The sequence below is a fragment of the Lynx rufus genome, unplaced genomic scaffold (genome assembly GCF_022079265.1).
Source record: "Lynx rufus isolate CCGP_SWC_20201006 ecotype Redwood Valley unplaced genomic scaffold, mLynRuf1.p SCAF_4, whole genome shotgun sequence".
Taxonomy (NCBI): Eukaryota; Metazoa; Chordata; class Mammalia; order Carnivora; family Felidae; genus Lynx; species Lynx rufus.
This window is the reverse complement of record NW_025814856.1, coordinates 155,970,287-155,986,150: the sequence shown is the minus strand read 5'-3', so window position 1 is coordinate 155,986,150 and position 15,864 is coordinate 155,970,287. Positions and strand designations below refer to the sequence as shown.

Below are 15,864 nucleotides of genomic sequence, written 5' to 3'. Positions count from 1 at the left end.
CTTTGTACCCAGCGTATCTTTCTAAAACTTCTATTTGCTTTATGCCACAGTTTCTCTAATAGATTAGACTGAGTCTATTGTAATCTTTTTTGTTGTTGTTGCTGCTGCTACTACCGTTAAGGTCTTATTACTTTGCTTGATCACTTGAGCAAAGAGAATTCAACTCTACTTTAAAGTACATTTGATGTAATCTAACTTAGCAGTTGATACATTTTCTTCTAATTCTTTAACCATAAAGCATGATTTTTCCCCTCTAATATATATAGAAATTTGCTGGATAGAACAATTATTTCTAGATTATAAGCTTGCCTTTCAAAGTGCAATATAATTTTTTATAAATAAGCCTTTAGGCAAAAAACGACTAATTGAATTTAACAGTCATTTCTGAAAGTGGAATTTGATCTCAAATATTTCTGTTAACTCTATAATGTATTCTGGTGTGTGAAGCTTCTGGGTTTTGCACAAGTTAGGTTTGTTTTGTTTTGTTTTTGTTTTTGCCTCACAGTTTGCTGTTTGTCTCCAAGTTCTTTGAACACCACCCAATACCACAGGAGGAGGCCTCCATAGCAGAGACTGCCCTAACGTCTGGATCGTCCCCTTCTGCCCCCCCCTCCGATTCTACTGGGTATGACTTGACTCCTGCTGTTCAGTAACAATGCTACTTGAGCTGGTTTCTTTTGGATCTTTTGGTTAATTATGAACCTTTCCAACACTTGGACTGTTAAATCAAGGATTTTTCTCCAAGTAACTTATTTTATCACATCAGACAAATGAATGATCACACAGGCAAATGTACACAATTTTATCACATCAGGCAAATGCACATGAATTCGTTAAAGGTACATGGGATTAAAACTGACTTAGACTCTTTCAGGACCAACCTTGGAAAAAAATCAAGCAGCAGATCATTTAGAGTTCCTGCCTTGTGCTCATCACTTTACTAGGTAATATCAAATATAGAAGTCTGTGATTCCCATTTAGAAAAGCAGCATTAAACCAATGAGACAATGGCAAACTATTTAAAAATAGTCTGCAATTTATGACATAATATTTTAAATGATGTGAGAAGGACATAAATATTACCATGTTTACCATAAAAGAGAGAATAGTGAGTGTAGTCAAGAACATTTAGTGAAGAAATGGGATATGAATTCTAGAATGTGGATGAGCCCAGGGAATAAAAAGCATGATGATGGGTGGTGGGATGGTAGATTTGAGAGACAGTGAACAGAGGCTAATCTAAGTTGATAAGTAACATGTGTAAACCCAAATAATGAAGAGTGTTGAAATTCAGACTAGAATTTAGGCTTAAGACTTAACACAAGAGGGGGAAGAGGTAGTTTTTGAGCAAAGAACTGGCTGGTCAAAATGATTTTAAGGAAGGGATCACCACGTAGCAATGAGAGATAGATTGATGGAGAAATGTCTAGGGTGAAGAAGGCCAACTCAGATGCTGTTCATAGTGGAGACAATGAGTGGCAATAAAGACTTGAAGTGGGCTGTATGGAGAAGGGATGGATATGCACAAAGTGTAAGGAAAAAAATTAATAGTATTGTTAGTTGTGGAGGATAAATGAGAAAACTGACTTTAAAGATAATATAAAGGCATCATATATTCAAGCTTCATAGTAGGAAAAAAAAGAAAAAAGATGATGAGTTTAATAGATACTAGTATTTTGTTGGAGAATTTCTTATATATGTCTGCATACTCTTTGTTGGGTTTGAGGCAGAATAAATTATGCTATATTTGGAGCATATGGTTAAAAAAAAATAAAGTCCTCACATGGCATTCTCTCTTATAATATTCCAGAGATAGTTAAGATCAGAAATATTTATTGTCAGTTTGAACCCTACTTCCTTCCTCTCTTCACAAGGTAATGCTATTTTTTCTACCTAGAGAGAGAAGACAGTAAGTGGATAATCCCAAGAGACCTGTAATTTTACAAAGCCAACCTTTCTAGAGGTTTCATAGGCTAGAAAATTTACTAAAGATTTGTATTAAGGACTGTATTTTTATCTACTTAGAAACACTAGAAAATGCAAGCATTTATTTATTTAGTCAGGTCATAACAGTTACCTGCTCTAGTGGAGTCATTTTATTCCTGCTGTCTCTATCATTAGTTCTTTGCACCTGTGTCTTCCTTAGGAGATCTAAGTGTTATTGTTTGTTTTGATTTTTAATTAACCTTCTGGCTCTGGTATTTACTCCTGACAGTTCTGTAGACCATGATGCCTTTCCAGTGGCAGGTCCTAGTTCTATGAGCAGAGTTACAGAACACCATAATGAAATTAACTTGGTTTCTCTGAAGGTTTATAATGGTAATGATCCAGGGCAGGTGCCTTTCAGTGAAGGGATGCTGTCTTAAAATTGAGAAACCATTTGCCTATGCCATGAGTATTTTATGTATAACTAAACTGTAGTACCTTCTGGTCTTGAGCAAATGATAAAAAAGATATTCAAACTTTTGTTTCCCTGATGCTTTTATGTCACAAGTGTCTGTGTATGCCTGTGAAAAGATAGAAGCCAATCCTGTTCTGTATTGCTGCTCCTTTGCATTATGTTAATAGTCTTTATAATAATTCTAGTGGTCATGAAGCACATAGAATAATGGATGTAACCAAGACATATTGGAGAAGTGATACATTGCCCAGTTTTGAATTAAAAGTTAGAGGTACCTCCTTTTCTGCTTTTTAAAAATGTTATGGAATGTGTGAATGTATAAAAAGTCAGCATTTTAAAATTTACATATTGCTGGGGCCCCTGGGTGGCTCAGTCAGTTAAGTGACCAACTCTTGGTTTTGGCTCAGGTCATGATCTCACAATTTGTGGGGTCGAGCCCCACATCAGGCTCTGCACTGGCAGCACGAGGCCTGCTTGGGATTCTCTCTGTCTGCTTCTCCCCTGGTCGTACTCTTTCTCTCTTAAAATAAATAAATAAACTTTAAAAAATAAAATTTACATATTGCTGAACAGAAGGAGTCACATTGCTTCAAAGCTTTTAATATTCCTTTTTTTTTTTTTTTTTTTTTTTTACCGTTTGTTTTTGAGAGGGGTTGGGGGAGGCAGAGAGAGGAGACAGAGGATCCGAAGCGTGTTCTATACTGACAGCAGAGAGCCTGATACTGGATTCAAACTCAGGAACTGTGAGATCATGACCTGAGCTGAAGTCAGTCATTTAACCAACTGAGCCACCCAGGCGCCAAAACTTTGAATATTCTTTTTTTTTTTTTTTTTTAATGTTTATTTATGTTTGAGAGAGAGAGACAGAGTGTGAGCAGGGGAGGGGCAGAGAGAGGGAGACAGAATCTGAAGCAGGCTCCAGGCTCCGCACCATCGGCACAGAGCCCGACACGGGGCTCAAACTTGTGAACCGTGAGATCATGATCTGAGCCGAAATCGGATGCTCAACCCACTGAGCCACTCAGGCGCCACCCCCCCAACTTTTAATATTCCAGATTGAAAATAAGATCTAAACTAAGTGGTAATTTGCTGAAGAGTGTTAGAGGTAAAAATTTTTTATTTTTAATCTGATACTGCTTTAAAGAGGTTTGCAACAAGATAGGTAGAGGTGTCATTAGGAGAAAGCCAGTTACTGGCTGTCAACATACTTCACTGGGTATAAATTGTGTTGGTCCGGGTAAAGATGTCCTAGTGTGGAAATTCAATTTTATCAGTCCCCAGAAATGATGAGAGTTAGAGATACACTCGTTTACAGTAACCAGAATTAGAAAAGACTGAATCAAAATTCCAGGTAATTCATTTCTTTGAGAAATATAGCTGTTGTATAGACCAGAGTTCTTGTGTTGGATGGACCAGCACTCCACTGTTGGAAGATATTTTTGAGAAACCAAATTATAATCCAAAGATTGCTTTTGTTAAGCATGGGATTAGCACATGGCTCAGGGGCACCTGGGTGGCTCAGTTGATTAATCATCCAACTCTTGATTTCAGCTCAGGTCACGGTCTCGCAGTTCGTCAGATCAAGCCCCATTTCGGGCTCTGCACTAACAGAGCAGAGACTGGTATTCTCTCTCTTTGCCCATTCTCCGTTTGTGCTCTCTTTCTCTTGCTCCAAATAAACTTAAAAAAAAAAGGACATGGCTCAGATGTTTAATGACATTAGGATATAATAACTTGAAGTTTCTCACAAAATTATAATACACTGGGCATCAATGCTAGGTAAATTGATTTCATGGACCACCATATGCCCTCCACTGGGTGATGTTAGATACCAGCTGCCAAATGTAGTCTTTATCATTTTGTGAATAGGCAGATATCATCACTTTCTTATGTATCCATTTTTTTAGATAATAAAATTTATCAGATTAAATCCTGGTTTTCGTTTCTCCTACTTCTGAACCAATGCCCTTTGAATACATGTTTCTGCTTTGTTATAGACTACATGTTGCAGTCATAGTCTTAATTCAATAACTTTCAAAAATGACTTGCTGTCACTTAATGCCTGCATCAGATCAATTATATTAGATTGATCCATTATAGTAGGTTAATTAGAATGCCCTGTACAACTGTAGTTAATTCAGGCTTTTTCCACATTTAAGTCCTAACTTAAAGTATGCAATTGCCTTGAGACTTTAGATTAGACTATAGTTTTTTGAAAGTAGGTACACTTTCCAAAACTTTTTTGAAAAACCATTTGTCACTTTTACATTCTTTTACCTGTTCTCAAAATCCCTTAGCAAAAGCCATATATTGGCTGCCTAAGGCAAAATTAAAGAAAGCTCTGTCACAAATTAAAAATTTTTCAATAATGACAATAAAAATTTTCTTAAGGCCAGGTCCATCAGTCTTAACCTGTAATTTTCAGTGGATGATAACCAAGTCTTTAAACTACATAATATTTTATTATTTTTATTTCAGTTATAAGTGGACTGAGTATGAACAAATAAGCTCAAAATTTCTTTCCCTACCTTTGATAGCGTACTTCAAAGAGTAAAACAATAAATGGGTGGGGTTCAGATTTTGTTAAAATGCTTTATTCAGAACCTTTGGGGAAAAAAAAATCTTTTTGTCACTATTTGGCTTCTTTGGCTTTTCAAACCTTTTCTACTATTTTTTTCTTCCCGTACCTTCCTAAACCTGTCTCCTCACAAAATGTCTTTTTATTCCCTCCACATTTTCATTTTGGCTGTGTCTTAATAACCAATAAAAAATGATGATTAGTTATAGAGTTTGCATTAAATGGGGTGGAATGAGGGCACCTGAATGGCTCAGTCGGTTAAGCATCCGACTTTGTCTCAGGTCATGATCTTGCAGTATGTGGGTTTGAGCCCCGCGTTGGACTTTGTGCTGACAGCTCAGAGCCTGGAGCCTGCTCCGGATTCTCTGTCTCCCTCTCTCTCTGCCTCTCCCCCACTCGTGCTCTGTCTCTCAAAAATAAACAAACATTTAAAAAAATAAAAATAAAAAATAAAATAAATGGGGTGAAATGATACCAGTCTTTGTAGAGAGGCTGTGAGCACTGCATCATTCATTGGTCTTGATGGAGCTCATCGGGACAGCCATACCTTTTCTTTCACATGATACTTACCCTTCCCAGCTCCCTTGGATATTCTTTCTGAGGAGCCTAGACTACTCACAGGTATTTACAGTCTATTCACAAAACTTGAGTGTGCTTTGTGAGTGTGAGGTTCATTTCAGGGCAATGAGAGATCGTAGAATTTGTTATTTATCTACAGTAACAAAAAAGATCACTGCCACCTATTTTGATGATTTCATCAAAAGCAATTTTAAAGAAGATTTGCTTTAATGCTTATTACTTGATTCTCTTGCATCTCTTAATTATTGGACACGGTAAGAGTGATAAAATATGAGAGGCTGACACTATAAGGATCATCTTTTGGATATGCAAATGGTCTTTTGCTATTGTTCAAGATTTTAATTTAACTCTGTGTAAAGCAACAGATACATCTTCCAGGTCCTGGAATCCACAGGTGTATTTTCAAAATATAATTTCCTAATACTTTGCATAAAAATTCCATTTTAGTATCTAGAAATGGCAAAGGTAGAAAAAAATAGATTTTATTCAGTCAATCTCTAGTATTTAGAGATTTTTGTGTAACTTTAAAGAGTTTCTTTAGCTGATTAACTACAGGTAATTTCTAGCCATTTTTAGATTTCCCTGGAGTTCTTGGATAAGAATCAGTGTTCTTGTCATTAATCGTCCCTAGAGGGTCTGCTTCAGCAAAAGCAGCTCTTCAGTATTAATTATAGGCATATATTAGTTTTTTAAACACCGTTACTGCTGGGTTTTTAATGCTTTAAAGATTTTATTGAGAATATGAAAACAAGGAAATCTTTAGATCACCCATTTTTTGTTTTTATCTCTTTAAAGTTGCTCTGAATCTTATCTTTCAATGACTTGATTTTTCCAGGCCCCAAATTCTCACCAGTCCGTCTCCTTCAAAATCCATTCCAATTCCACAGCCTTTCCGACCAGCAGATGAAGATCATCGAAATCAATTTGGACAGCGAGACCGGTCCTCATCAGCTCCAAATGTGCATATAAATACAATAGAACCTGTCAATATTGATGTAAGTATCCAGCATTATTAGAACTAAAAAAAATTCAATTATATTTCTTTTTCTGCTACATTTATAATATAGATCAGAAATAAGTGCCATCTTTCAAGTGTCACAGTCATTAGGTGATTGACTTCGTGAATTAGTGATCAGAAAAAACTTGTCATCTTCTCTGATGGTATTAATACTTAACTGATGCCAAATTGTGGAGTTGTTCGGATTTGTTGCCTTATGATATTGTTTCTGCAAAAGTCTTATCTTCATTTATTTAATAGATAGTCCCTTGGCCATTTCATGGTAAAGAAATAAGGGTACCATTGCAGATTTTCTATTTGGATCAATTTGAAATCTGTATCTAAATTTCTAAAAGTACAGTTTTAAGTTAAATAACCCTTTAGGACTAATCATTACTTTATGTACAAGATATGCAAAGCTACTTTTTACCTTCCTTACTTTTTTTTTTAAATGTTTATTTTTGAGAGAGAGGGTAAGTGGAGGAGGGGCAGAGAAATAGAGACAGAGGATCTAAGCAGGCTCCATGCTGTCAGCACAGAGCCTGGTGTGACGCTCGAACTCACTTTTCTTTTCTTTTCTTTTCTTTTCGTTTCGTTTCGTTTCGTTTCATTTCGTTTCTTTCTTTTTTTTTTTAACATTTATTTATTTTTGAGAGACAGAAAGAGACAGAGTGTGAACAGGGGAGGGGGCAAAGAGAGAGGGAGACACAGAATCCGAAGCAGGATCAGACTTGGAGCTGTTAGCACAGAGCCCAATGCAGGGCTCAAACTCATGAGACACCTGAACTCGTGAACCATGAGATCATAACCTGAGCTGAAGTCAGACGCTCAACCGACTGAGCCACCAATGCGCCCCAACAGACTTTCCTTAAAGTAAATATTTTAGGCTCATGGGTCATATGATTTCTGATGACAGCTGTTGAACTTTGTCATTGTAGTGTGAAAGCAGAGATAATACCTTATAAACAAATGGGTGAGGCTTTATTCTCATAAAACTTTATTTACAAAATAATCCAGTAATTGAGTTACAGAAGAGAATAATGTGCTCTTACTACCTGAGCTGTGGTGGGATGGGGGTCCTGATCTTGGAATTAGGTGTCATTTCTCCCAGAATTTGTGCTTTCAGATAAAGAGTGTAAGTTATTCCTAATCTCTGTAATAAGCAACAAAACAGAAAAGCTGCCAACCTTGTTTGCCTTGGAAACTAATTATATTTAAAACGGAAGTTAAAAAACTATTTCCCCACATAAACAGGGTACTAAAATTAGTGAGGTGGTTTTGTGTGTGTGTTAGAAGATAGGAGTTGTTCTCATTATACAAGCGTTCCTTATGTGAGTCTTCCTAGTTATATAAAGTTGAGTAGAGAAGCAAAAATTTTCCTAACAGGAAAATATTCACTTATTAACAGGCTACTTTAGTATTAGTCCCCACTCAGATATCCTCCCCCATCTAATACCAGTTTGCATTCCAACCCCCATACATCATTATCCAACATTTCAATGAAAATATAATGCAAATTGATTGCAAATCTGGCAAAAAAAAAAAGAAAGAAAAGATTTAAAGATTTTATAAAGATAGTGAAAAATGACTAAAATGATAGTGAAAAATTACAAAAAGCCATTGAAAAATAAGGATACAGTAGAATTAAATTAGTCCAGGTAACAATAGAAGAGAAAAGATCCTTAGAGATGACAATATAATAGGTTCTTCAAATGAAAATGATTTAAATATCAAAGGATTGTTAGAGGCCCTTCAGGGAATTGATGAAACCCTCTAAAATTTTTATAAAAATGGTTATGCTTGCTATGTAAAAGATGAATATGAAAACGAGGATTTCAGTTGGTGCTATAGCTTTCATATTATGAACAACAAAAAACTTGATTCCTGTGTTCTGATAATTAGCATATTGAAATTGTAACTTAAAATTTATTAAATATAAAAGAAAATCTTTATTATAAATTTTAATTTCATTTTTCAAGATGAGCTTCCAAATTCCAGACATCCTTCCCACTTTTTACTATGAGATTTTTTTCTCTATTTTTATTGGATTTATTTTAAGTGGCCTTTGCCTAATATTAATTTTTCTCAACTAATAAGGTCTAGGTAGGCCTGAATACAAAGGAAGAAAATAGTAGGAGAGGGAAATATGGGAATAATGAGATTGTGAAATAAGAAACCAAATCTTATTTCTAAATTAGGTCTATTCTCATTATGTTCAAAATTGTAGCTATCTTGGGGTACCTGGGTGGCTCAGTCCAGTTAAGCTTTTGACTCTGGATTTTGGCTCAGGTCATGATCTCACAGTTTGTGAGTTCAAGCCCCCTGTCAGGCTCTGTGCTTGCTGTCGGCATGGACCCTGCTTGGCATTCTTTCTCCCTCCTTCCCTCTCTCTGCCCCTACCCTCTCTCAAAATAAATTAAAAAAAAATTTTTAAACGATTTTTTTAAACATTTGTTTATTTTTGAGAGACAGAGCACAAACAGGGGAGGGGCAGAGAGAGAGAGGGAGACACCGAATCCAAAGCAGGCTCCAGGCTCTGAGCTGTCAGCACAGAGCCCGACACTGGCCTCAAACCCACAAAGTGTAGATCATGTCCTGAGCTGAAGTCGGATGCTTAACCGACTGAGCTACCCAGGTGCCCCAAAATAAATAATTAAAAAAAAAAAAGTTATATCCAGTTTTCCTTTCAGTACTAACATCATTTTAGACTGTTTCCCTCTAGACTTTTCCTCTTAGTGTTACTGTTCTGTTCTCTGAGGCTTGAATATTTGGGGTATCATCTTTATATCTTGACTTTTCTTCCTTCCTTTTAACCAAATAGTCATAAGGTATCAACTTTTCCTTTTGGTAATGCATCTCAAATTTGTTCTCATTACTACCACCCTCTGAGCCCATATTTCTTTATTTGAATTAATTAATCTCCTAAATGGATTTCCTGCCATTGGTTTCTCTCTATCCATTCCCATTCTTTATGTTAGTGTCCGAATAATTTTTTATACCTCTGCCATCATCTGTTTCCTTGTTCCAAAACTTTCATTGACTTCCATTGATTATAAGATAATATATAAATGCTTTAGCATTTTCATTCAATTTCAGTCATTCAGATCCAATCATTATTTATCATTTATTATTCTAGTAAATAAGTTTTTTTTAACTTGTTTTTGACATACTTGGCAATGCTGACTCTGGGATTGGCACTGTCAGAATTGGGAATTAAAGATGAATTAGCACATAGTCTGTGATCGCAAAGAGGTCACAGTCTAATGGATGAATCAGACATATAAATAGATGCAAAAATATATAGCGGTAGTTTATAGAAGAGGGTGATAATCCTATATGCCACAGGGTAGAGTTTATCACTGTATTTAACAGAGAAAGGACAACATTTAAGCCACATTATAAAAGATGAATGCGTAGGAGTTCATTAAATTCACTAGGTGGGGGTTTTAAGAAGAAAGGGCATTTGTTAAGGAAATAGTACATGCAAAAAATATGGAAGTACCTTTACTTAGGATGTAATTAATAATGCACATTGTAGGAGTTTCTGGTTCAGGAGAAGACTAGGGAAAAGAAGACAAAACTAGGTAGGTAGAGTCCATACTTAAAGGCATTGTCAAGTCTTTAAGGTTTCTGTGGTTGCTGGTAGTAGGGAGTCTGGAAAACTTTTGAGTGGGAGAGAAGTGCTCAGCTCTGTATTTTGGAAGAATATTTTGAGTTCACAAGAGATTTAGAAGGCAAGATTGTTAGGAATGGTATCAAAAATGGCTACTGTTTATGAATGCTTACTATATGCCAAGTACTATACTGAGTGCTTTACATAAATTTTCTTTTTTTTTTTTAAGTTTGTTTATTTTGAGAGAGACAGAGCTAGCGTGAGTGGGGGAGGGGCAGAGAGAGAGAGAGAGAGAGAGACAGAGACAGAGACAGAGACAGAGACAGAGAATCCCAAGCTGGCTCCACACTGTCAGTGCAGGGCCTGACGCAGGGCTCGAACTCACACAACCATAAGATTATGACGTGTGCTGAAACAAAGAATCGGATGCTTAACCGACTGAGCTACCCAGGCTCCCCTACATAAATTTTCTTAGTCTGTCCTCATAAACACTCATGGATTAAGTACTATTTTTATCCTTATTTTACTGTTGAGAAAATTCTATTTGAAGAGGTTAAGAAACTTACCCAAGATCACATTGCTGATAAATGATTGAAATGGGGTAAAACCTGGTCTTTCTTGCTTATGTTTAACTACTGTTCTGTAGAGTAGTAGAAAGAAGTGAAAGAGATGAGATCTAGAAGATAATGTCCACACTTCTCTGGCTTGGGTAAACAGTATTCATTCCATTCAGTAGTATAGGAAATACCAAAGGAAGAAGAACAGGTCTTATAGAAATGAAAATGGTAACTTTTATTTTGGACATACTGACATTAAGTTGTCTGAGGGACTTTACTGGTTTAGAAGTCCAGTAGCAGTTGAATATAAGGACCTTGAGTAGAGATAACAGATTTTGGAATAATTAGCATATTTCTCAAAACCATGGGTGTAAATGATACTACTCAAAGACTACATGTAAATTGAAAAGAAGGTCGAATATGCAACCCCACTGAATATTATTAACATTTTGAGGTCTGGGCAAAGACTGTCCTTTTCTGTGCCTTTTACGGGCTCCTCTTCCCAAGTCTAACTTTACATAAGTAAGAGAGAGTAGTGTCACCCCAAAGGGCAGAAAGGGAATTGAAGAATGCTGAAGTAGTTGATGTTAGTTGCCACTGAGACTCACATGTGATAAGGACTGAAAATGACTACTGAACAATTAAAATGTCACTTTGACTTCACTGAGAGCTGTTTTAGAGGGCCAGTGGAGGAGAGCAAGGCTGATGAAGGTGTGGGGGTAAGTGTCACTTTTGAGAAGATTGGCTCTAAAGGAATAATGTAAGGGCCATAGATTAAAACAGGGTTGAAGGACAGTTGTTTTTAATGTGAGATCTTCAGCATGTTTGTAACTTGAGGGGAAGAAGCAAGTGAAGAGAGAGGTTGAAAATAACAAGAGAGGGAATAATTGATATAGTCCAGTTCCTAAACGTGGAAACGATATTCCTCAGAGGCTGTGAGGAATTAGAGATGGACATAGCTCGCTCTGCAGCTCTTTACAGGCTGTATGACCTTGGGCAAATGCCTTAACCTTGAAGCTAGCCGTGTCTACCTCTTTTGTTGGTTTGAAAATGTTTATTATGCACATAGTAAGAATTCAGAAATTATAGCTAACGCTACTGTGCAAATACTTGTTAATATAGGGACAGGCTTCTGTTTCCTCTATCATGCTAAAGGGAAGAGATATAAGTAACAAAAGGAGCTACAGGAGATGAGGGAGAGTTGGAAATAGCCAGTATTGGGATACTAGAAGATCCTCTTTAACCTAGAATAAGTGAAAAGATTGTCAAAGAGCTTTAGGAACAGATTGAAAAATAGAAGTTTATGGTGTTAATTAGCAGTAAGAGCGGAGAAAGCCAGAGGTGGCTGATCCCTGGTTGTGGGGAGTTACAAGGTTGGTGAAGCAAAAAGGAAAGGGATGTGGCGTTTTTGCCTTTGTCTTGCGGTTCTTTGTGTCTAGAAGTTCCTCTCTGGGACACCTGGGTGGCTCAGTCGGTTAAGCGTCAGACTCTTGATCTCAGCTCAGGTCTTGACCTCGGGATCGTGAATTCAAGCCCCGCAGTTGTGCTCCAAGCTGGGTGTGGAGCCTACTTTAACAAAAAAAATGTAGGTGGTCCTCTGCTTCTTTCCACCCCTGCATTCCTATCTACCCCCAACTCCTAGCTCTTTTCTTGAAATGCTTCCACAGTGAGGTCTTAACAGTTCTTTATCCTTTGAACTCGTGTGGCACCAGGAGTCTTTTCACCCATACTATTTGTCTGGCAGTTAACTAAGCAACTTTGGCACCTCTTTTATTGTTTTCTTATTATTCTTTTATCATTTCATTTCCATGTTTGTACATCTTTTTTCCACTTAGACTACAAGTCCTCAAGAACACAGAGAAAGTTAGTGAGACCACAAGGATTTTATATTTATTGGTAGCCATGCAGCCCCTAACACCTAGCACATTGTTGGCAGATGTATATTTGTTGGTTATTCTGTAGAAGATGGCAAAGGCTTTATATAATACATTACACATGATGGAAATGCATTTGTAAAGAATTTATTCTAGACTAGAAACAAAAAGCTGCCTGTTTGCAAAGAGCCTTTGAGCCTGTTTAGAGACATTTGGGGCCGTTCAGGCCCTCCTATTTAAACTGGGTAAACATACTAAGTTCCACCTATCAATGTCCAAAGTGCATCGCGTTGCCAGTAGACTTTTCGCTCCCCATCACCCAGTATTGTCTGTTGTAGGAAGATATGTTTTAATAATAAAGACAAACTTTAACAAAACCCTATTAGAGCCATTTTGATTTTTTTTCCCCTCTAGTGTTTCCTTACGCATCTGTATTTTGATTGTAATCAAAATACATTTGTATTTTGTGTACATTTAATATTTTTTTATATTGTAAACATGTTTCACGATACAAGATTCATACTTATTTCAGTAGCTGCATAATACTTACTAAACTGATGCACCATAATTTACTTAACTAAAATGTCATATGTCTATAATAGGGAAATAATTATTTCTGATATTTTAGTATGATGGATAATGCTGCACTGTATATCTTTATGCATACATTTTTTTCTTCTGAATTATTTCCTTAGGAAAAATTCCCAAAAGTGGAATTACAGGATCAAAGGGTATGAACATTTTATGGCTAATATGTGCCAGTAGAATTTTTTTTTAAGATTGATGTAGCCAGGGGCACCTGGGTGGCTCAGTCGGTTAAGCATCTGACTTCAGCTCAGGTCATGATCTCATGGTTCGTGAGTTCGAGCCGTGCGTCGGGCTCTGTGCTGACAGCTTAGAGCCTGGAGCCTGCTTCAGATTCTGTGTCTCCCTCTCTCTCAAAAATAAATAAACGTTTTAAAAAAAAAAATAAAAAGAATTGATGTAGCCATTGGTTTTGAATGGCCTGAAAGGGATTTCAACATTTGATTAGGACTAATAATCCCTTCAATATAGGGGTTAGGTTGACAAGTGCTTCAAAATGTTTATCTTATGTTCCCTGATTTCATATTCTTTTGTGAAGTAATTGTATGACAGGTATTATGTTGAATTAACCTTTCTGTTAATGGTGAGTGGAAAGTTCAGTGTTGTTATTACTTTCTTACCATATGCTTTGAATAAATATCCATTACTATTTATTTGTAGGACTTGATTAGAGACCAGGGGTTTCGTAGTGATGGAGGTAAGTAGTGATTTCAATTAAAAAAAAAAAAAATCAGGGAAAAATGCAATTGCTTTGCTGCTTGTCTCCTTTATATTTGCTCTTTCATGAAACACAGACACAGAGAAAAATGTGTAGGGAAAACCCCCAAATTTTTTTTTAGTTTTCTTTATTATTTATCATTCATCTCTGGTAAAATTTTAACTGATTTATAAGATGAGTAGATAAAAAGAGAAGACATAAAAGGGAATCTTAAATGTACTATCTACAATTTTAAAATGTTGTTATCCTCAAAGATAGACCATCAACTATCTTACCCACCTTACTGATTCCTAACTATCTCTAAAACTAGAGGTGCTAACTTCCCTTTGGGAGGAAACTCTACCTAGTACCACTCCTACTTAATGATTGAGCCTAGGGTCAGTTAACACTTGATTTTCCTAAGTCATTCTTGTGAAGAATCCCTTAGATTGCCTGTCACAACATCTCCGTTTGTTGGACATTGTTAGCCTCTTCAGCTTTCTGGAAGGGTTTGGAATGTACCTTATACAAAATGGACCCTTATAGAAAGAAAGCATGTTGTCCTCTTATTAGTCCAGTAAATAAAAGAAGTAAATGAGAAATTGAATGGAGATTGCTTTATCAGATGTTCACTCTAGCACTCTAAAAATTGGGGACATAAGAAAACATTGCTTACTTTTTAAGTAAGATTTTATCCCTATACAATGTTTTCCACAAAATGGTATTTGGAACTGTCTTGAAGATTTCTTCCAGGTGGTCCTTAATGCTTACTTTTTCAAGTATTTTCTCTCTAAAAAAGAGGACCTGTAATACCTGTTTACCTTTTTGAGAGTCGGTCTCCTCACTGTGAACTGCTTTATCTTCAAAATACCTAAACCCAGACTTTAAAGATATTTTATATTGAATAAACATTGTGTAAGTCATCTTGTGTTATGTTTCTCTATACCTGTGAAAACCCTGCATTGTATCTTGGACTTACTATTCATTACAGCATGTAGTTTAAAAAGTTGTGGTTGTTTTCCATTTGTTATTCCATGAATCCACCAATTAATGTTGCTGCCAGTTTGACTTTCATATGTCTTAATAACTGTGGCTTCTGATAATTTTGCCCAGTACATCCAGCATTTAAGTGTTGCCATCATATTAGCATCACAAAGTTAAGTTAATCTTAAAAACTGCCTGCTTAGTTCCAAAAATCAAATGGCACTTCTTATCCTTTTTATGAGTCACTTTATAAAAAGTCATTGGGATTTTATGAAAACAAGCAGATTTTTTAGACATCCAGAATATTTTGTGAAGCAGGCTTCAACTCATTTATTCCCATGACTTCTTTCATTTCTTCTGTGTGTCTGTCTTCTTGTGTTTGCCTGCCCCTCTCTTTCTCTTCTAACAGCCCCTTTGAACCAGCTGATGCGTGGTCTTCGGAAATACCAATCCCGGACTCCCAGTCCCCTCCTACATTCTGTCCCCAGTGAAATAGTGTTTGATTTTGAGCCTGGCCCAGTGTTCAGAGGTAGTTGGGCTCTTCTTTCTTGTTTTCACCCAAAGCAAACTCAATATAAACTACAGATACTGTTTGTGCCTCACCTTCACAGCGTGTGTTTGTAAGTGTGAGAGTTTTCAGTACTAAATTTCTGCTTGGCCTGGCTGGAATGCTCTGAATGTGCTTCTCACACATACTCACTACCACAAGCTTTCTGTATGCTGTCTGTCATAAATTTTTAAAAGCAAGAAAATTCTGAGCTAAGATATCCATCTTGTTTTTTGTTCTATTACTTACTTTTTGGTCTTGATAATTTCTTAAACTCGGTGGTGGCAATAAATAATGTATATGGGGGGGTGCCTCAATCAGAATAACTTTTATTTTAATCCATTTACATAATAGCCTTCATGACTATTAATATTTGTGATCAACTCTTGTGGTTTTTAATAAAGTAAAAATAGAAACCCCAATTAGGAGATTTTGCCAGATTTTTGGCTTTA

The 15,864-nt window shown here is 36.4% G+C and overlaps 1 protein-coding gene across 2 annotated transcripts in view; it reads left to right on the top strand.

Annotated features, from left to right (window-relative positions):
* Positions 1 to 15,864, top strand: part of BRAF (B-Raf proto-oncogene, serine/threonine kinase) — a 167,013-nt gene that overhangs the window by 106,035 nt on the left and 45,114 nt on the right. Inside the window, exons 7-10 of one of the 2 annotated variants that reach the window (XM_047097111.1) lie at positions 506 to 625; positions 6,394 to 6,553; positions 13,845 to 13,881; positions 15,275 to 15,394. In XM_047097111.1, coding sequence (XP_046953067.1) covers positions 506 to 625; positions 6,394 to 6,553; positions 13,845 to 13,881; positions 15,275 to 15,394 — 437 coding nt within the window. The remainder of the gene's footprint in view (positions 1 to 505; positions 626 to 6,393; positions 6,554 to 13,844; positions 13,882 to 15,274; positions 15,395 to 15,864) is intronic. The other variant, XM_047097110.1, reaches the window with a different exon arrangement.